The sequence below is a fragment of the Homarus americanus genome, unplaced genomic scaffold (genome assembly GCF_018991925.1).
Source record: "Homarus americanus isolate GMGI-L3 unplaced genomic scaffold, GMGI_Hamer_2.0 scaffold32583, whole genome shotgun sequence".
NCBI classification, from domain to species: Eukaryota; Metazoa; Arthropoda; class Malacostraca; order Decapoda; family Nephropidae; genus Homarus; species Homarus americanus.
Window position 1 is genome coordinate 13,967,923 of NW_024713129.1, and position 21,954 is coordinate 13,989,876.

The 21,954-nt window shown below is 43.7% G+C and overlaps 1 protein-coding gene across 1 annotated transcript in view; it reads left to right on the top strand.

The window, feature by feature from the left end:
- Positions 1-21,954, top strand: part of LOC121867829 — a 55,671-nt gene that overhangs the window by 14,556 nt on the left and 19,161 nt on the right. The window contains 8 exon segments of the mRNA XM_042367952.1: positions 1,955-2,036; positions 5,990-6,064; positions 6,066-6,185; positions 6,187-7,031; positions 7,034-7,303; positions 7,306-7,575; positions 20,161-20,430; positions 20,890-21,059. Of these exon segments, the coding sequence (XP_042223886.1) occupies positions 5,994-6,064; positions 6,066-6,185; positions 6,187-7,031; positions 7,034-7,303; positions 7,306-7,575; positions 20,161-20,430; positions 20,890-21,059 (2,016 nt within the window). The 5' untranslated portion in view covers positions 1,955-2,036; positions 5,990-5,993.

Consider the following 21,954-nt stretch of genomic DNA (forward strand, 5'->3'; position numbering starts at 1 on the left):
TGGGTTATTGAGAGTGGGTTGTTAGGTATATGTTGTTAAGTATGGGTTGTTAATGATGAGCCACTAAGCTATGTTGGGTCTCGTTAAATTGGGTTCTCACTAAACTCTACCGGACTCCTCCTCTCCCCAACCCTCCTCCCCCACCCCCTCCTCCCCCCCTCACCCCCCAAAAAAAATCACTAAACGAACACACAGATTAATTATATCATACAATGTAAACCATAAAACACATCCCAGATATTAAACTAATTCATTTAAATATCTGTTCTTTATTATTCTCTATTTCAGCCGATTTAACCAATACTTAATTATGTATCTAAATAATTGGGTGAATTATTATATTTTTATTTTATTTTATTGTTTTTAAATCAATGACTTTAAAATTGTAATAAAAATCGCTAGAAGGATAAAAGTTCTTAAAGTAGTTCAGTCTTTCTGCCATCGTGTGTAAACTAACCAGTCAGTGTCACCAGTTTAGTTCAGTCTTACGATAAACCAGTTAATATGTGATTCCTCTTCTCCAGTTACTTAAAATTTCGACTGTGAACAAGAATTAGAAAAAATTAAATAAATTATGAATGTTGTTAAGTGATAAAGAATAATATAGAGAGAAATAAGAAAAGGGAATGAAAATCACACGCCTAAGAAAAAAGTGTGTGTGTGTGTGTGTGTGTGTGTGTGTGTGTGTGTGTGTGTGTAATGTTCTCCACTTCCAACATTTACTTACACTACTACCAATGTTTACTGTAGGTCTATAATGGTCAATAATAATATGGGTGTGAGAACGAACAGCCAATTAGAAGTCCTGAAACGTGTGAATACATGTGAATAAAACAAGTACATTTGTTAATTCTTGTTAATTATAAGTTAATTACCATGATACTTATACATAATGGTATTTAAAGTAATTCATTAATATTCTAACGTAAATAAACCAAATTCCATCATTTTAACTTAGGGTTGGCGACCACAGCCCACTCGTCATAGCCTTCAGAGACACGTATACAAATTTCTCTTATGTAATCAATTAACTGATAACAGGTACAGGTATAATAACATAAGACTGATTTAGTAGATAGTTAATTAAATCCATAGGTGTTTTCGTTAGCTCTTATGATACAGAGAGCATTTTATCGTTGCCTGTGAGACTGTTTTTTTTTAAGTCTCCCCCAAAAAAATAAATTAAGAAGAAAACGTATTCGAGTCTGTTAGATTTTTTGTGTAATTCGGGTATGATGCATCGGTGTGCCGGATAGATTCGTTAAGCCGGATAGATTAATTAAACCGGATAAATTCGTTTTATATTTAGGTGAAAAGACAGACACACACACACACACACATCGCTTCTTCTCTCTTTAATTATACGAAGATACAGACAGACAGAGAGGAGCGGGGTTAAGTCACAATAAAAGAGAGAGAGAGAGAGACATTCATTCATGGTATACTGTTATTACCTCACTGTAACATGGACCTCCTTTAAGGCACAGTACACTATGTTAAGCATTATACCACGACCACACGATAAACAAACCCCGATTAACGATAATGATGATTTTCTTGTAATTAATTAGTCATCATTATAATTGTTTGTCTTTTATTTAGGTCGTTAACAGATGAATCACCATACTAGAGAGATTAATAGACGTTGGTGTGTTTATTAGTGTCCAAAGTGGAGATGTTAACGTAAATTACTATGTTATAATTTAAGAAGACGTAATGATGTGGAAATTAATACGTGAGAATATTTAATGTTTTTGTTTTGCTCGGCTAGTTGAAGGAATTAACGTGTATAATAATGTGTAAGAGTGTGGAGGCCGGTGTAGTGGTAGAGACATAGACTGGACAAACGAAGGCAGAACGTGACCGGAACTTTAAACTTTAGCGGGATGCAGTATAAACCCTCCCCCACCCGTGTAGGTCTAAACTTAAGTTCCTCCGTCCTGCCCTCCTACAGGAGTAAGCAGTGCCATCACCGCCTCAATCATCGTGGAAGAGGAAGAGGACGAGCAGTCGCCTCCACTATGGGAGCGAGCCAGGTGAAGATGGGTCCCCCTCCCCCTAGTGTCCCCCTCCCTCAGTTCCCCCTAGTGTCCCCCTCCCTCAGTTCCCCTAGTGTCCCCTCCCTCAGGTCCCCCCGTGTGTCCCCTCCCTCAGGTCCCCCAGTGTCCCCTCCTGTTCCCCCTAGTGTCCCCCCTCAGGTCCCCCCCAGTGTCCCCCTCCCTCAGGTAAACTAGTTGGTGATGATGGCTGGTGAAGACTCGCAGTCCCTCGACCACCTCTCCTCGCTACCTTCTCCCCGCTGTCCCGCTCCTCCCGTCACGCCTATGATCATCGCCTCAACCACTCTCCAGGTGGTCACGTAAGGACCTGGTACTCTCCCCCGCCCACACGACTCTCAAACAAAATTTAACTCTCATTAAAAGTTGATGGAACAATAATAATGGTGCAGAAAACAGTTGGCGTGGTGTGGGCTGCAGGGTGTTGAGGCTGGGCTGCAGGGTGTTGAGGCTGGGCTGCAGGGTGTTGAGGCTGGGCTGCAGGGTGTTGAGGCTGGGCTGTAGTACCTGTGTTCCCAAGAAGCATGGGTGAAGTGGTGTTGTGTGGAGGGAGAGGTGTGGCGAGGATGGTGGTGAGGTGGGCAGATCTTCACCACTCACATCATCAACTATGGATGCCACTGGCAGTTAAGTCTTGGCTTTTCCCCTCCAAGAGTCCCAGTCAGGATTGTGTTAGTGGTAGGTAGTAGTTGACGGTGTCTTGTATGGAGCTCCTGTCATGGGAGGCTCCTCGGGACGTCTTGTAAAAGCTTTTAAAACATTTGTGGCTTTTTAGTCTCTATCATATGGATGTAGAGCGTGTAAACAGCTCACTCCTCCGTGGTTCTGCCTGAATTATCGATGTTTTTACTAAATAAACTAAAAAACATAATAGTAAACATGTGCTTGTGTCTCGCTGTTGAGTCCTCCGCCAGCTGAAGCCACAAACACTTTCTTCTAACAGTCTTAAATAAGTTGCTTAACAAACTATCAGGATAAAAAAATATATTTATATAAGGGTGTGACGAGCGTATGTTCGCCAGCACTGACGATCCTCAGTCCAGGTGCCAGCAGAGCCAAACAGCGGGAGACGATGTTTGTATGTTGTGTCGCTCGACCATAAACTATTCTCTTATTGCTAGTTGTAAATAAACCAAATGAACTAAACCAACAGACCATCTATGATAAACCTTGGCTGATGCATGGTTAAATCTATACACATTTGTTTGCTTCATTCTGGGTAATAGTTCTGTTTTTAATTCACTCTACCTCACGTGTGCTGCATGATGCTAAATCAATTTTTCCCTCCATTAAGCCATATTAGTATTTTTTTTAATAGATTATACGATGTCTGCATACTTCTACTGAACTCACCACAACATGCAATTGCAAAAAAATATATGGGAGATCTGTTTAATGACTTGTTGCAGGAATTTGTAAGTTGTTGATGGTGTGTTAATGAGTTGATTAAGAGTTGCTGAGGTGAGGTAAGGTGAGCCACGAGGAGTATGGAGTAAGTAAAGTATAAGGTCTCCTGAACAGTGGTAGTGTGGGTGGCTCCTCACACTGTGGGTGGCTCCTCACACTGTGGGTGGCTCCTCACACTGTGGGTGGCTCCTCATAGTGTGGTGGCTCCTCACACTGTGGGTGGCTCCTCATAGTGTGGGAGGCTCCTCACAGTGTGGGTGGCTCCTTACAATGTGGGTGGCTCCTTACAATGTGGGTGGATCTCACAGTGTGGGCGGCTCCGCAGTGTGGGTGGTTCCTCAAGTGTGCGCCTGCAGGGGTGGCTCTCACAGTGTGCGTGGCCTCATAGTGTGGGTGGCTTTTTCATAGTGTGGGTGGCTCATGGGGCGGCCTGCAGTGTGGGTGGCTCTCCAGTGTGGGTGGCTCACAGGGGTGGCTCACAGGTGGCCTCATAGTGTGGGCGGGTCCGCAGGGGTGGCTCACAGTGGGGTGGCTTCTCACAGTGTGGGTGGCTCACAGTGTGGGGTGGCTCACAGTGTGGGTGGCTCCTCGCAGTGTGGGTGGCTCACAGTGTGGGTGGCTCCTCGCAGTGTGGGTGGCTCCTCACAGTGTGGGTGGCTCCTCACAGTGTGGGTGGCTCCTCACTGTGTTAGTGATGCTGTAGATGGTTGTCTTAATACATCTCTTCACAAGGTAAAATAATACTTTATTTACACACACACACACACACACACACACACACACAACATTTGCCTTTTTTTTAAAACAAAACTAAAGATTTTTTCTTAAATTTTAAGTAGTGATAATTTTGTGTTCAATGTAAAATGGATAATTTTTTAATATAATTTTAGTTAGATAAGATGAACACAGATGAACAATGTCTTAAATTTTCCCTAAATTATTATAGAAATTTCCTGTGTGTAAACTAAATATTTTATGATCTAAAATATAATAACTTTTGGTGTTTGATAAAGAACTAATAACACCGTAGCATGTGCTTTAGATATTGACTCTTGTGTGTGTAAGTGGTCTCTGCTGTAGTGGTGCTCTGGTCAACCTCTCAACAGACAGACTGTGTCAAGTAGAGCCTCGTGTTCTGTAGCCTTAGTTCACCCCATAATGACGGCTTTTAACATGTGTACAGTTAACATGTGTACAGTTAACAAGTGTACAGTTAACATGTGTACAGTTAACATGTGTATAGTTAACATGTGTACAGTTAACAAGTGTACAGTTAACATGTGTACAGTTAACATGTGTACAGTTAACATGTGTACAGTTAACATGTGCGTTAACATGTGTACAGTTAACATGTGTACAGTTAATATGTGTACAGTTAACATGTGTACAATTAATATGTATACAGTTAACAAGTGTACAGTTAACATGTGTACAGTTAACATGTGTATAGTTAACATGTGTACAGTTAACAAGTGTACAGTTAACATGTGTACAGTTAACATGTGTACAGTTAACAAGTGTACAGTTAACATGTGTACAGTTAACATGTGTATAGTTAACATGTGTATAGTTAACATGTGTACAGTTAACATGTGTACAGTTAACATGTGTACAGTTAACATGTGTACAGTTAACATGTGTACAGTTAACATGTACAGTTAACATGTGTACAGTTAACATGTGTACAGTTAACATGTGTACAGTTAACATGTGTACAATAACATGTGTACAGTTAACAAGTGTACAGTTAACATGTGTACAGTTAACATGTGTATAGTTAACATGTGTACAGTTAACAAGTGTACAGTTAACATGTGTACAGTTAACATGTGTACAGTTAACAAGTGTACAGTTAACATGTGTACAGTTAATTTATCTCAACCTTCAAAGGTTATATTAACACTGTTTGTTATAGTTAACTGGCCCGCCGCTCCTCCCCTCAGGCGTGTGACAGTGAGGCGTGACATATGACTCACTACTCTGAGACAACACCTTTACGCCTGACGAACAACACAGTACAATAGGCAGTGCAGTGAATCCACTATATAACGGACTTCTTTCTCCTTTATAATCCGTTAAATAGAGGATTTTTCATATCCAACGGACCCTTGATATTACGGATTATCGTATCGATAGTGTTCGTTCGATGGAGGTTTTATATTTAATAAACCCTCGATATAGCGGACTTTTCTTCGCTATATAGTCCGTTAAATAGAGGTTTCACTGTAAACATGAATAAAATAAGTGTAGTCAATATATAAGTTAATGTTTACTATACAAAACTTGCATCGTTTATTGTCATGATAACAAAAGAATATATATTATTAGTTCAGGTATTCAACTCTCGCCTTCCAACACCAAGATCATTACTACATTACACAGCAACAATAACCTTCGTTTAAGTATACTATCGTGTGACTATAGCGCTGGATTTAATGTACACAGGACAATGACTTAGGTGTTGTGTAGCCGTGAGTGTAGTTTCAACCTTTACTAGATCGACTAAAGTTTTGTATTTCCCGCAGGAGGATGTCCGCCATCTGCTTCGTATGTAACCTGCCCATCCTGAGTCACCAGGTGGGGCTGGTGCATGACGAACTCCAGAGCTGCGTCCCCCAGACCCCGAGTGGGTCGCAGGGACTCTTCCGCCCAGATCACCACCATCGAGCCTCCTCGTGAAGTGCGGGAGACTTCTCCTCCCACCTCCCGCAGGCGACGATCCTCTGGCACAGCTCACCGACATCTTGCGAGATTGGGGACGACGGGATATAACGGAACAGCGCTCCACCAGTACCTGTACGACCACCACCAGCACCCCGGTCGGTCCCCTCACTCGCAGGGAGAGTCGTGACCTTAGTCGAAGAGAATCCATCGCAGACATCGCTAGGTCTCTACCATGGCGACGAAAAGACTCGATCGTCGAAGTTCCTCGCATCAAAACTCGGCGGGAGTCTTCGGCCGAAATGAAGAAGAGACGACAGAGCAGTACAGACATTCGCTCAGACATTGCCAAGTTCCTGGCCAGACGAGAGAGCGTTGCAGAAATCCTACGGAGGCGGCGGGACTCCCTGGAACAGGAGAAGAAGGAGCGGCGCGACTCTACCACACAGGTTTATACACGATCAAGTCGCAATAGTATAGACAAAACGTCATCACCTGATCGGCCAGAAATACATTCTCCTCGGCACGTGTCTTCACCCGAACCCCGAGACCTGATGCCCAGAACCATCGTTACTACACAAGTGTCATCAGAATCCCATGTTTCACAAACCTCGCTGGTGTCACAGGTGTCGACGGGTGGGAAGGACCCATCAGACCCCGGAATCATGGAACCCAGGTCGCCGGTGTCGTCCCCGGCGCCCTCCTCCCCCACCACCACTATACGTCGAGAATCTACCACCCAGATATACCGCGGCAGACGAGACTCTCGGCCGCAAGTGTCGCCTGAGCGAGGGTCAGGACGAGGTAGTCGAGAGCCATCACCCAAATACCGAGGACTGAGGCGACAGTCGACGGCCATCGAGGAAGGTCTTCCACTCCCTGGCTCACGTCGAGGCTCCCGACCCTTCCTTCCCCGACGCCCCTGAGACAGATGGGCTATCTAAAAAATGCCGTCGAGACTCTGTCTCCCGACTCGGCGGCAGCGGAGGAGCTGTATATGGGTAGGAAGGCGCGACGGGACTCCCGACCCCATCTGTCTCCAGAGGCCAGTGACTCCAACTCCAGGGAAACATCTCCTAGAAGTCGACTCAGGAGACAGTCAACCACAGCGGCCGAGTACTGTGGTCGGGGCCGTCGACCTTCCCGCCTCCCTCGCTCCCCAGACTCTTCCTCAACTTGTTTTCCAGAGAACACTCGCCAAAAGAGCGAGGTCTTCGACGTCAGTCAACCACCGAAGAAATCTTACTGTCTCGGGGATTTCGTCGACAGTCGACAACAGAGGACATAATGCGAGCCCGTAACTTCCGTCGGCAGAGTACCCAGAGTGAGGAGATGTCACGCCTGGGGCGCAGAGACTCCAGCGCCCAGATCACCGACGGCACCTTAGCTACCATGACTGTTGAGACCTCGTGTGCCTTCTTCGACACCTCGACCAGTAAGAGAGAGACCAGTTGTTAAGCACGACGCCTTAAGCTTCTCAGGGTCAGCCTTGCATGACACTGTTGCTCTCCTCTACACGCTCCCTGCCTGTGTCCTTCCATTACTCTCTCTTACAGTACGCTGTTATTTTGTATTAACACAATAATGATCTGGTCTAGACTTATGTGTCGTGTACTATGTGACTCTTGGTTGACGCCTCCGTAGTTGTGTTGTCTGCTGTGTGAGCGGAGTGGTAACAGGTGACGAAACTGAAAGCTTTTCCTGCTGTCAAACACTTGCTGTCGTACTAACACTCCTCCATCACACACAGTACTTGAACAAACACACATACATAAGCATTTTGAACAGACAGACATTCTGGCCTCTAGTCATCACCTCAATGAACCAAACTCATCTAATCTACTTTTATTACGCAAATCTCTTCATTATATTTCCATTCAATTGACATTGTTATTCGCCTTTCATACATTTCATTCACTCTAAAAAATACATCTCAAATTTATAACAGTAATTAACCACATGTAGCACAATTAAAACAATAAATTAACCTTATAATACAAACAGTTAAGTACGCATTACAGATACAGTCATTCGCAGTTAATTAGTGTTAAAAACGCTCTGTCTTAATCTAAATAGAAATAATAATTAGCCTCAAAACGTATTAATGTGTTGAGGGGGCCACTTCACACACCTATAATATCCAGACACCTATTTTGTGGAGAGAATCTGGAGACGATGGCCAGGTAGTGTGCGGGCGAAGGAGGCATGTGTAGGGACGGCTGTTCTGTTTACATATTGACTGGGATGGTTGCTGGAGACGTGGCGGACGCTCCTTCGAATACCCAAACCCATTCTAAACTAGACACAACTCCGTAAGTCTTTTGGAGAATACGACAAGTAATTTCAAAAGCTGTTATATCGAGTGATTGTGTAAATAGAAGAGTTATTGATGCTGAATCATGTTTGGGTAGAATGAACTCGAGTTCTGTTTTCTTTATAAATGCTGTTGAATCTTCACGTTTTCGCCTGGGTTTTGTTTTTCTTTTCTGTCACTTATAATTAATTTTCTTTTGTTTCGTGTGACATAGCACCAAGCAGCGTCATATCACTTATAGCTGATTCGCTTTGTTTGTGACATAGCATCAAGCAGCGTCAAATCACTTATAGCTGATTCGCTTTTGTTTCGTGTGACATAGCATCAAGCAGCGTCATATCACTTATAGCTGATTCGCTTTTGTTTCGTGTGACATAGCATCAAGCAGCGTCAAATCACTTATAGCTGATTCGCTTTTGTTTCGTGTGACATAGCATCAAGCAGCGTCAACGATTTTGTTTCGTGACTAGCATCAAGCAGCGTCATATCACTTATAGCTGATTCGCTTTTGTTTCGTGTGACATAGCATCAAGCAGCGTCATATCACTTATAACTGATTCGCTTTTGTTTCGTGTGAGATCATCATAAAGCAGCGTCCCGTTACGTCACGTGTTGCATGCTAAACCAGCTTGTGACGATGGTGTTAGTAATGTTGTTGTCTCAGAAGTTAAATGCATTGCCGTATGTTAATTTACTGTTTAACGTGACTTCCCTTTCCCACCCCACTACCCTCACTTTCACCTCTAGGACTACTTTCTTTGGTTCACTTTCACTTTATCTTCATGATCACTGTATAAGACTGGCTTTATCTTCATGTTCACTGGTCTAATGACGTTGTATGGTCACTTTCACTCCTAAATAATCACTTTTTCTTCATTTTCACTTTGTAATGCTCACTTCCTTTCCACTTTCCCCATTAGAATGACTGGTTGACTGTCCTGGCTGCCTTTTATTAGACTGTGATTTGCGATTAAACTGTCCCTGTGGTGTATAAAATAGTACCAGTTACTACACAGTCACCAGTCAGGCAGCCAGGACCTTGACTACTAAGACTGTACTAACTGGCTCTGGATTCTCAAAGCTTTATGTGTTTAATTCTCGTAAGTCAATAAATAAGAATGTTTAATAGTTAGACTTAGATTACTATATAAATATGGCCGACCTAAACATGGTAATCGTGAAATGCATGTGCTAACCTAACCTAACCTAGCGCCCCCAGGCCCCGTTGTGGGTCGTTTGACCTGTGCCCGGGTGGGCTAATTCACGTTAAAAAAACTAACCTAATCTGCCTTAACTAACCTAATCTAACCTACCTAAAGTAACCTAACCTAAACCTGAACTAACCTAACCTACTTTAAATAATCTAAAGTAACCTAACGCTAACACTAACCTAACGCTAACCTAACGCTTACCTAACCTAACACTAACCTAACGCTAACCTAACGCTAACCTAACCTAACCTAACGCTAACCTAACCCAAATAAAACTAAGAACCTTTGAGAATCCAGCCCAAAAAACCTAGTACTCTTAATTGTTATTGTTATTCTGTTCTTCAATCACCATCTACTGTTCTCCTACCATAACATTCTGTTCTGTTGTTCGTGTTAAAAAAAAGTTATTCAACAAGCATGTGTTGATATAAATTGTGTGATATACATTTCTAGATAAAAATTTGTATGACTAAATATGTTCATGTGTTCTTTAATGCAATATAAATTTATATAAATCAACGTGAGATAAATGTGTATAAATGGTTGTTTGCATAAAGTGAGTCTCGGCCTATATAAACAACCCATATAAACAACTACGTGAATAATTGAGCTATATAAACTAACGCACGTGACACACACACACACACACACACACACTGTAGGTGCATGAATAAAAGTAACCACCCTCCATCCCTCACCCCCATCACCACCCCCTCTCACCTGTACCCCCATCACCCCACACACCTCACCTGTACCCCCATCACCACCCCTCTCACCTGTACCCCCATCACCACCCCTCTCACCTGTACGCCCCATCACCCCACCCCTCTCACCTGTACCCCCCATCACCACCCCCCACCTGTACCCCCATCACCACCCCTCCTGACCCACCCACCCACCTGTACCCTCACCACCCCTGTCCCCATCACACACCTCTCACCTGACCCATCACCCCACACCTCTACCTGTATCCCATCACCACCCTCTCACCCCCATCCCACCCCTCTCACCTGTACCCCATCACCACCCCTCACCTGTACCCCATCCCACCCCTCTCACCTGTACCCCATCCCACCCTCTCACCTGCCCATCACCCCCTCTCACCTGTCCCCATCACCCCACCCCCCCCCCATCACCACCCTCCTACCTGTACCCCCATCACCACCCCTCCTCACCTGTACCCCATCACCACCCCTCTCACCTGTATCCCCCATCACCACCCCTCTCACCTGTACGCCCCATCACCCCACACCCTCACCTGTACCCCCATCACCACCCTCCTCACCTTACCCCCATCACCACCCTCTCACCTGTACCCCCATCACCCACCCTCTCACCTGTACCCCATCACCACCCTCTCACTCATCACACCCTTCACCTGTACGCCCCATCACCCCACCCTCTCACCTGTACCCCCATCACCACCCCTCTCACCTGTACCCCCATCACCACCCCTCACCTGTACGCCCCATCACCCCACACCTCTCACCTGTACCCCCATCACCACCCCTCTCACCTGTGCCCCATCACCACCCCTCACCTGTACGCCCCATCACCCCACACCTCTCACCTGTACCCCCATCACCACCCCTCTCACCTGTACCCCATCACCACCCTCTCACTGTACGCCCCATCACCCCACACCTCTACCTGTACCCCCATACCACCCTTTGCCATCACCCTTCTACCTGTACCCCATCACCCCACACCTCACCTGAACCCATCACCCCTCTCACCTGTACCCCCATCACCCCACACCTCACCTGTGGCTAATCTTTCAGTTGTATCTCTTCATCAGTTTTTGAGTTATATAAGAACCCCAGACGATGTGAGGGAACGGAGAGAAGGATTGTGTTCATGTTAAAATCACCAATTGGAATGAAAATCGGCTAGTCTGACAACTTTACTCCTAAAAAACATTAACTAGTGATAAATGCCAGTCAGATATCAACGAAAAACTTTGACCCATTTTAAAATCTCTAAGTTAAATTTACATAAACATAAACTAAGCCAATTTAGTTCTTTTTTACTACATTGATGAAAGTTTATTTTTCCACAAAACATCAAATCACATTAAACCAATTTAACTTTTCTTTTTCTACAATAATGAAAGTTCATTCTTACATAAACAACAAATTAAACCAACTTATGTTTTTATTCTACTGTTTTATTATAATTTTAGTTTTATTTTCCTGTATATGGTGCCGGAGTGTGATGGCTTAAGTGTGTTTCTGAGAATGTGAACCTGAAATGTTTTAGTCTCGTTGTTGCTTTAGACAGTGTTGCCACCTCAGTGTCTGCCCCAGGCCGTCTTCTAAAACTATTTTTTTATCTCTCTTCTTCCTCTCAGGCAAAAAGAAAGGCAGATCCTCAAGTAAGTTAGAATACTTCTTCCTGATCTTCTTTTGTTTTTGTTTATTTTTGGATGAAAATATGATGTTTGTTTATGTTTTTGTTAGTGGAAATAAATTTTGGTTGTTTTTTTTTCCAGTGATGGTATTTGTTGATGTCATTGTTGTTTTTTAATAAATTTGTTTTTTTTAAAAGAATATGTCTGTTGATGTTTTTAAATGAAGAAATATCTGCTTGTCTGTCTGTTGCATTTTTAACACTGATAATCTGTTTGTCTCTTGCATTTTAACGGAGATTCCTGTTGCCTGTTGTTGTTGTTTTTACTAAAACCTCTGTTGTTCCTGATATTATTTTTAAAACAATGAGATTATCTTTTTGTCTGTTCACTCGGTTTAATGTGTTACTATCTGTTATCTGCTTTTACTTTTACTTTTATCCTATTCGCCACTGATCGGCTCGCTAGCCGCCCGGGCGATCGGTCACGTCTCTGTCACGCACTGTTGGCAAGTACTCGCATGCACCGGCTCCTGAATGTACCTGAACCTGCTCCAGTGTTGGTCAAGTCTTGTCTTGAGAGAGTTCACACCGGTGCCGTCACAACACTTTCTGGTAGATTGTTCCAAGAGTTCACAACTCACCCAAAAAGTTTGCCCTCACAGTTTCTGGACTTGCGGCTTTCAATCTTGAGCTGTGACCTCTGGGGCGAGCGTCCGCCAGCTCCAAGGACACTCGACTGAGTAGTGCCCCCTGAGATGCTTATACACCTCAACTAGGTCCCCCCTTGCCCGTCTGTAGTATAAGCTAGGCAAGTTCAGGCGCTCCAATCTCTCAGGGTAGCTGAGGTGCCGAAGTGCAGGCACCAGTCTGGTGGCCCTCCTTTGAACATTTTCAAGCTGTTGTCTGCTGTTGGTACAAGACACTTCTGTTACTTCCTGTTGCTAGTAACTCTATTCAAGTCTGTATTATCTCTCTCTCTCTCTCTCTCTCTCTCTCTCTCTCTCAGGTAATTATTCTTAGCTTGGTCAATATCATTTTATATAATTTTATTAATAATTCTTGTGTTGACTGCTGTTATATATCACCTAATGTATGTATGTAAGTATAAAGTGTGTGTGTGTGTGTGTGTGTGTGTGTGTGTGTGTGCGTTAAGTGGAACATAACTGATGACGTAATTGAATCATTATAAAACACTTTTATTTTTTATGTAACAAAATAAAAGATTAAACTGAAAGGAGAAAAAGATTTTGTTTTGGTCAAGCTAACGGTAGGTAGGGTTGACATGATAGGTAGGGTTGCCATGATAGGTAGGGTTGCCATGATAGGTAGGGTTGCCATGATAGGTAGGGTTGCCATGGTAGGGTTGCCATGATAGGTAGGGTTGCCATGATAGGTAGGGTTGCCATGATAGGTAGGGTTGCCATGATAGGTAGGGTTGCCATGATAGGTAGGTTGCCATGATAGGTGGGTTGCCATGATAGGTAGGTTGCCTTGATAGGTAGGGTTGCCATGATAGGTAGGCTGCCATGATAGGTAGGGTTGCCATGATAGGTAGGGTTGCCATGATAGGTAGGGTTGCCATGATAGGTAGGGTTGCCATAGATACCATACCATGGTAGGTAAGGTTGCCATGGCAATTAAAGTTGCCATGATAATTAAAAGTTGCCATGTAGTGAAATATAGGTCGCCACATCTATCGTGTTGGTGTACAGGACATCACCCCCAGCTATAGTGCCCTGTGACGTCAGAGAGAGGGGGATGAAGAGTCGGGAAAAAATATGATAATAATGTTACTAAGTCGTCCATTAAGACAAAATATTTCTATAGCTTATCTTCATTTTATAAGTGAAACGTGTAAGTAACTTTTTCTAGTCACACCTTCCTTCCTTTACCTCCTTCCTTCTTCTTTTCCGTACCTCCTCCTTCTCCTCCTCATTTTACCTCCTTCCTCCTATTTCCTCCTTTTCCTTCATCCCGTCTCCATTTCTTTCTTATTTGTCAAGGTCATAACTGAGTCATTGTTTGACCTGTGAAGCTGTCTGGACACTCGGTTATATCTACTTGTATTGTTGGCGTCTCGAGGTGGTGTAGGACCTTGTTGTTGTTTATGATATTGACAAGGACGTTATATACTGTATACACAAACATTATTATTGTTGTTGTTGGACGTGGACTCTACAACAGTGGTGACGAGACAACTGTAAATAATAAGATTTGTTGGCTGGTGTAGTCACATAATTGGCCACACGACCATCAAGTTGGCTGCCACAAAGTCTGTTCGTCGCCACAAGACAAAACAAGAGACACATGTATATGTCCGTCTAGTACATTTTGGTCACATATATGGTCAGCTTTTGTTTACTTTGCAAATTATTTATCGTTGGATAATTCGACATTCAAGTTTTCTCCACTGGTGTGTGTGTTATCGTACTGCAGGCTCCGGCGACAGTCAGCTGGGTCGATAGCCAGCAGGAGTTTCGCGGCCAGGCGTACGATTATTGTTCCACCATGGATCTAAGGTCTCCCTCTCACCATTCATGAACCACAAAGTCCCATCAAGACTTAAAATGGGTCGTAGGTGTCCGGGAGTACCGGTGAGGAAGAGTGGAGAGTGTGGGATGCGTGGTGAGGTAAGACACCAGCCACCAGCGCGAGGACACACACACACTCAGTACACAGGCCCACGGCTGCTCCTTAAAGAGTGAATTTCGTTTTGGTGCGGTGAGGCAGTGCACCAGCAGGTATTTCTCAAAGCGGGTGTTGAAGGAGGACGTGGCTAACCCCTCCTGGTGCTGGTGCTCGTCGACCTGTGAGAGACAAACATGAGGAGAGTGTGGGTGTGTAGAGGGCCCGTGACTCAGCTCTGAAGCTTGACCTTATAAACGTGACAAAGGTGTTGGTCAGTGTTACCCTGCTGCTGTTGCTGTCTGCTGTGGTAGTGTGCCCCCCACAGCCTTGGCCCCTGTCACCACTGTGTGTGAGGGTCCCCCCATCAGGGCTGTAGGGCGCGGACCAGTGATCTAACAGCCCCACACAGGGAGCAACAGCTGCCTGAGCCGTATCGTGACGGAAGTCGATAAATGCCACTGTGAGTTGTGCTGTGATGCTCCTTGGCTGGCAACATGGTGCTGGCTCTTGAGGATCTGTTCCGCACGCTGTTCCCCCTCCTGGTGACCCCGCTCTGTGCCTGGGCCTCCGTGACCTGACCTGACATGACCGAGATGCCGCTGTGTATGACCCAAGACCAGCAGGAGGCGACGGGGAGCCAAGGGTCGTCAGCCAAGGAGATCAAGGATGAGGTCAAGGGGTCACTGGAGGAGGACCTTGATGAAGAGGTGAAGAAGGCGTCATCAAGTAAGACCTCTGACGATGACGACAACGATGACAAACATGGCGGCGATGACACACGTAAGATAATGAATGATGACTTAACCTGTGTATGATGACTTAACCTGTATGATGACTTAACCTGTGTATGATGGCTTAACCTGTGTATGATGACTTAACCTGTGTATGATGACTTAACCTGTGTATGATGATGACTTAACGTGTGTATAACGATGACTTAAATTGTGTATGATGACTTAACCTGTGTATGATGATGACTTACCGTGTGTATGATGACTTAACGTGTGTATGATGATGACTTAACGTGTGTATGATGATGACTTAACGTGTGTATGATGATGACTTAACGTGTGTATGATGACTTAACCTGTGTATGAAGATGACTTAACGTGTGTATAATGATGACTTAACCTGTGTATGATGATGACTTACCGTGTGTATGATGACTTAACCTGTGTATGATGATGACTTAACGTGTATATGATGACTTAACCTGTGTATGATGATGACTTACCGTGTGTATGACTTAACCTGTGTATGATGATGACTTAACGTATATGATGATGACTTAACGTGTATGATGATGACTTAACGTGTGTATGATGATGACTTAACGTGTGTATGATGATGACTTAATGTGTATGATGATGACTTAACGTGTGTATGATGACTTAACCTGTGTATGAAGATGACTTAACGTGTGTATGATGATGACTTAACCTGTGTATGATGATGACTTACCGTGTGTATGATGACTTAACCTGTGTATGATGATGACTTAACGTGTATATGATGATGACTTAACATGTGTATGATGACTTAACCTGTGTATGATGACTTAACCTGTGTATGATGATGACTTACCGTCTGTATGATGGCTTAGCCTGTGTATGATGACTTAACCTGTGTATGATGACTTAACCTGTGTATGATGACTTAACCTGTGTATGATGATGACTTACCGTGTGTATAATGATGACTTAACCTGTGTATGATGGCTTAACCTATGTATGATGACTTAACCTGTGTATGATGATATAATGATAATGTATGGTGTTGACTTAATGTGTATGATGACTTTTAACACCTTAAGTAGAGGCAGTATTCCATTGAGTACGATGACTTAACCATTATGAGTACAATGACTTAACCCCTCTGAGTAATGGAGTTAACCTCATGAATATGATGACTTAACCCCTTGAGTACAATGACTTAACCCCTCTGAGTACGAGGAGTTAACCCCATGAATATGATGACTTAACCCCTTGAGTACGATGACTTAATCCCCGTACTCTCATTTAACACCCTGAGTACGATGACTGTATAATGAGTCACTTGGATTCCTATTGCTATTATTGTTAGAATCACGTTGAAGATTAACCACCTTAATCCTAGCCTAACCTAACCTATCCTAACCTAACCAACCTAACCTAACCTAACGTAACCTAATCAAACTTAACCTAACCTAGGCTAATACTGACCTAATCGAACCATTCCAAACCTTAGATTAAGTGTTTAATTAGGCATAGGTTTAAGTTAGGTTAAGTTAAAATAGATTAGGTCAGATTAGCGTTAGGATGATTAGGTTAGGTTAAATTAAGTTAGGTGTGTTATTTGATGTTACTTCAATATCACATTTCTCGCCTTTGAATATACACTACACTTTCTTGTTTACTAACGCACTCTTATCATCCCACTTCTTTGTTTACTAACGCACCCTTTATCATCCCACTTTGTTTACTAACGCACCCTTATCATCCCACTTTTTGCTTACTAACGCACTCTATCATCCCACTTCTTGTTTACTAACGCACTCTTATCATCCCACTTCTTTGTTTACTAACGCACTCTTATCATCCCACTTCTTGCTTACTAACGCACTCTTATCATCCCACTTCTTTGTTTACTAACGCACTCTGTCATCCCACTTCTTTGTTTATCATTCACGCACTCTGTCATCCCACTTTTTGTTTACTAACGCACTCTATCATCCCACTTCTTGTTTACTAACGCACTCTTATCATCCCACTTCTTTGTTTACTAACGCACTCTATCATCCCACTTTGCTTACTAACGCACTCTGTCATCCCACTTCTTTGTTTACTAACGCACTCTGTCATCCCACTTCTTGTTTTCTAACGCACTCTGTCATCCCACTTCTTTGTTTACTAACGCACTCTATCATCCCACTTCTTTGTTTACTAACGCACTCTGTCATCCCACTTCTTTGTTTACTAACGCACTCTATCATCCCACTTCTTTGTTTACTAACGCACTCTGTCATCCCACTTCTTTGTTTACTAACGCACTCTGTCATCCCACTTCTTTGTTTACTAACGCACTCTGTCATCCCACTTCTTTGTTTACTAACGCACCCTTATCATCCCACTTCAGTAACCTAACATTACCTAACCTAATCTAACCTAACTTAACCTAACCTAATCTAACTAAACATTACTTAATTTAATCTAACCTAACTTAACTTAATTATACCCACCCTAATCTTACTCAACTTAACATAACGTAACCTAACCTAACCTAACCTAACCTAACCTACCCTACCCTACCCTAACCTAACCCCTCCAGGCGGCAGTCCTAGCGTGTTTAATCATCACGTGAAATTGCGGGGTTTTGGGGGGGCTAATGTTCATATGATCCAAACACTACCATTTATCTTGTGTGTGGCTCCTTATGTTGCGTGTGGCTCCTCGTGTTGCGTGTGGCTCCTCATGTTGCGTGTGGCTCCTCATGTTGTGTATGGCTCCGCATGTTGCGTGTGGCTCCTTATGTTGCGTGTGGCTCCTCGTGTTGCGTGTGGCTCCTCATGTTGCGTGTGGCTCCTCATGTTGTGTGTGGCTCCGCATGTTGTGTATGGCTCCTCATGTTGCGTGTGGCTCCTCATGTTGCGTGTGGCTCCTCATGTTGTGTGTGGCTCCGCATGTTGTGTATGGTGCCTCATGGTGTGTGTGGCTCATGTGTGAGGTTCCTTATGTTGTGTGTGACTCATCATGTTGTGTGTGACTCATCATGTTGTGTGTGGCTCTTCATGTGGCTCCTCATGTTGGCCAGCGAACCTGACTCAGACAGATCAACACCTGACATCGTTTTGTTTACATTCTTTAATTTAGTGTGACAACCACAGGCAGTTAACATAGCTGGAAGTGTGTGTGTGGTTTTTGCTTCGTGTTTGTCTCAAGTCTGGCTTGTTTGTCTTTTGTGTTTGTTTAGAGTTTAGACCATCTGCCATGTCTGTGTCATGTAAACAACCATCTGCCGTGTCTGTGTCATGTAAACAAACCATCTGTCATGTTTCTGTCATGTAAACAACCATCTTGGATGATTTTGTTTGTCTTATATGGTGTTATATAATTATACGTGTTTTTATATGGGAATGTGTTCACCACTACTACCACCACCAACCACAACCACCACCAACTACCACCAACCACCATCACCAACCACCATCACCAACCACAACCACCACGTCCAGCTACAACCACCACCAACCACAAATGTTCCTCAACTCACACAAACGTTGCCAGTGTTTCCATCCCAAACATCCTTCATATAAATGTTGCAGCACAGTTAAACTCCATGTCGAGTGTGTTGGTCTGAGTGTGTCTATAAAGTGTCTCTGTTAAGTGTTTCTCGAGTGTTTTTATTATATACTTTTTTATGTACTATTTTACTTACATTACTTTTTTACTTTTATTACTTTTTACTTATATATAAATACTGTTTTGATAAATGCCATATACAGCACACACAATATATATATATATATATATATATATATATATATATATATATATATATATATATATATATATATATATATATATATATATATATATATATATATATATGTCAGTCTGCCAACTATCACTTCTAATACAACAGAGTCATTATGGGTTGGCGAAGGTTCGTCTAATGTAATTTCCATAAACGTGTCAGGGTGAGGTAGTTGAGATTTAATGCCTGGAACTAATGAGTGCCCCGTGTTGACGACATTGTGGAAAAAAAACAAAATTCAGTGTATTTGTTAACATTGGATGAAGTTCTCAAGAAAATAACAAAAAACATTAATCCCATCCATCTATGTTTGATATCCCTGTTCATCAGCAATAAAGTTATCTCAACCCTTAATGCTATAGTGACGTGTTACGGAAACTTCGCCAGACGGACCTTCGCTAGTTACCTGTAATCAGTGATATTATGGTAGAAATTTTTTATAACGATTGAAGTTATTGTGTTGTGGCCCAGGCGGCGCCCCACCAGACAGAGAACGTCCAGCCATTGGTCTTTTCCCCTCTTGGTGTCCTGGGGTAGTCTCCAGTAAAGTCAAACCTCCATATGCCGGACTTCTCTCTTCATATAATCTGCTAGATGAGGGGTTTCACGTTTAATGGTCCCTCAATGTTATGAACTTTCCTCTCTGTATAGTCCGTTAAATAGAGGTTTCACTGCAGTCCTAGTCTAGTCTTAGTAAGTCCCAGGAAGGGTGATAGTTGTCCTACGGTGATCAAAGGAGCTCCAGGTGACAGTACACTTCCCCCTACCACTGTAGACAGACCCTCACCCAGTAATGTTCAGTAGTGTCCCTCTCTCCCTGTCTCCCTTATTCCCTCATTCCCATACTTCCAAACTTACTCACTCCCTCATTCCTACATTCCTTCATTCCCTGTCACTCACTCACCCCTCCCTCACTACCTTCCCCTTTCACTTACTCATTTCCTCCTCCCTCCCTCTCTCACTGACTCCCTCCCTCCCTCACTGACTCCCCCTCACTCCCTCTATGCCTCCCTTACAGAAGGTTCTCTCTACGACAACAACAATTACCATGAGGAATGTCTCCGCTGTAACTCCTGCGGGCTCAACCTGACCGGACCTAACCAGACCCGGGCGAGGCGCTACAAGAACCAGTTCCTTTGTGACCTTCACTTTGCTGACGTTGCCCTCATGGAGACGTCAGACTTCCTGCAACAGCTGAGGTCCTTCAAGCCACAGAGTCTCGGGTGCGCTGTCGCCAGAAGGAAATCATCAACCACCCTCATCTTTCCTCTACCTCCTCAGGCCTGTGCAGGTGAGTTCCTTCCCCAAGAGGTGTAGGTGTAGTCCCCAGGAGGTTTAGTCCCAAGAAGGTGTAGGTGTAGTCCCCAGGAGGTGTAGGTGTAGTCCCCAGGAGGTGTTGATGTTGTCCGAAGTGGTGTAGGTGTAGATAACTCCTTGCAATAAAGTTTCTTCACATGAAAAGAATAATAAGAACTGAATGATTTTTATTGTCTCATTATAAGAGGCCGAATTAGCTCACCAGTCTTACTATCACTATTGCTGGTGGTCCGGATCTTTGGCCCCACACCTCGATAATGATCTAGAGTTACCAGTTCGAATTCTAGGTGGGTATTGGTGGAGTAATATTGATAGTAATGGTCATGTTTACATACCTATATGACCCCTCTTTCTCTGCTATCTTCCTTTCAGGTTTATGTAACTTTATGTTCGTCATCCATATATTCAATGGTGTGTCTCCCCCATTTCATAGATGAGTTCTGCCCTGGGTACCCGCACAGCCTCATACCAACTCCTGGGTACTGGATCGAGTGTGCAGGACAGACTGTACCCGACGATACCATCTGGGATGAGTCAGAACCCGAGCTGGAGGACGGGTCCCCCCAGAGCGACCACCCAGATAAGGCGGACCAGAACATCCAGGTGGGGACATCTAATATACTATGGGAATAGCCGTGTGTTTGTCTGTCTGTGTGTCTGTTCTGGGCAGCCGAAACGGCACAATAGTTTTTCATCAAACGTGGTGGAAAAATCGCAAAAAATTCGTAGAGTGGAACAAACCTGGTCCCATGTCGATGGTTTCTTTAGGAAGGCATTAATTAACCATTTTATATATGCTGAAAAACGATGCAAGTCTACAGACTTGGCGCACCCTCATTTGCTGTACGCTGTCAGCCGGACGGTGGTTGCGCGCTAGCCAAGCACGAGCGTTCAAACTTTCACCGGGCACGAAGGGCCCGCGATCACTTGTGTATACTTGGGTGTCTCAGAGGCATCTCAGAAAAATGTATACACACCGCCTAACACGTTTTCGTGGAGACGGTGTGAATGTTTGTATTATAATAGCAATTTTGTCCTCACTTGTGGAAGACATCACACATCAACACGTGAGGACAAAGTTGTTGTTATAATACAAACATTGACACCATCGCCACGAAAACTTGTTAGACAGTGTGTATACATTTTTCTGCAACGCCCTGAAATCTTAGAAGAGCTTATCAGAATAGATCATAGTATGAGTGTGGATGGTTGTACGTGTTGATAAGCCCAGTAGAGGTAATGGGTAGGTGATATCTGGTCAGGTGTACCTGCCGGTCACTCTGGTACAGGTATATAACAGTCCTGGAGGCCACAGCTCTCACTCAGTTGTGTATGGCCGTGAAAATTATCAACTTGTTGGTTCTTTCATTCTCTCTGTCTTATATCTTACCTTCTCTTTTTATTTTTTTACCTGTACAGTATATATAACCCCTTTACTGCTCTCTGGTAATCACACCTCCCTCAGTAGGAAGATCTGGGAGAGTCGTGTAGTCTGGCG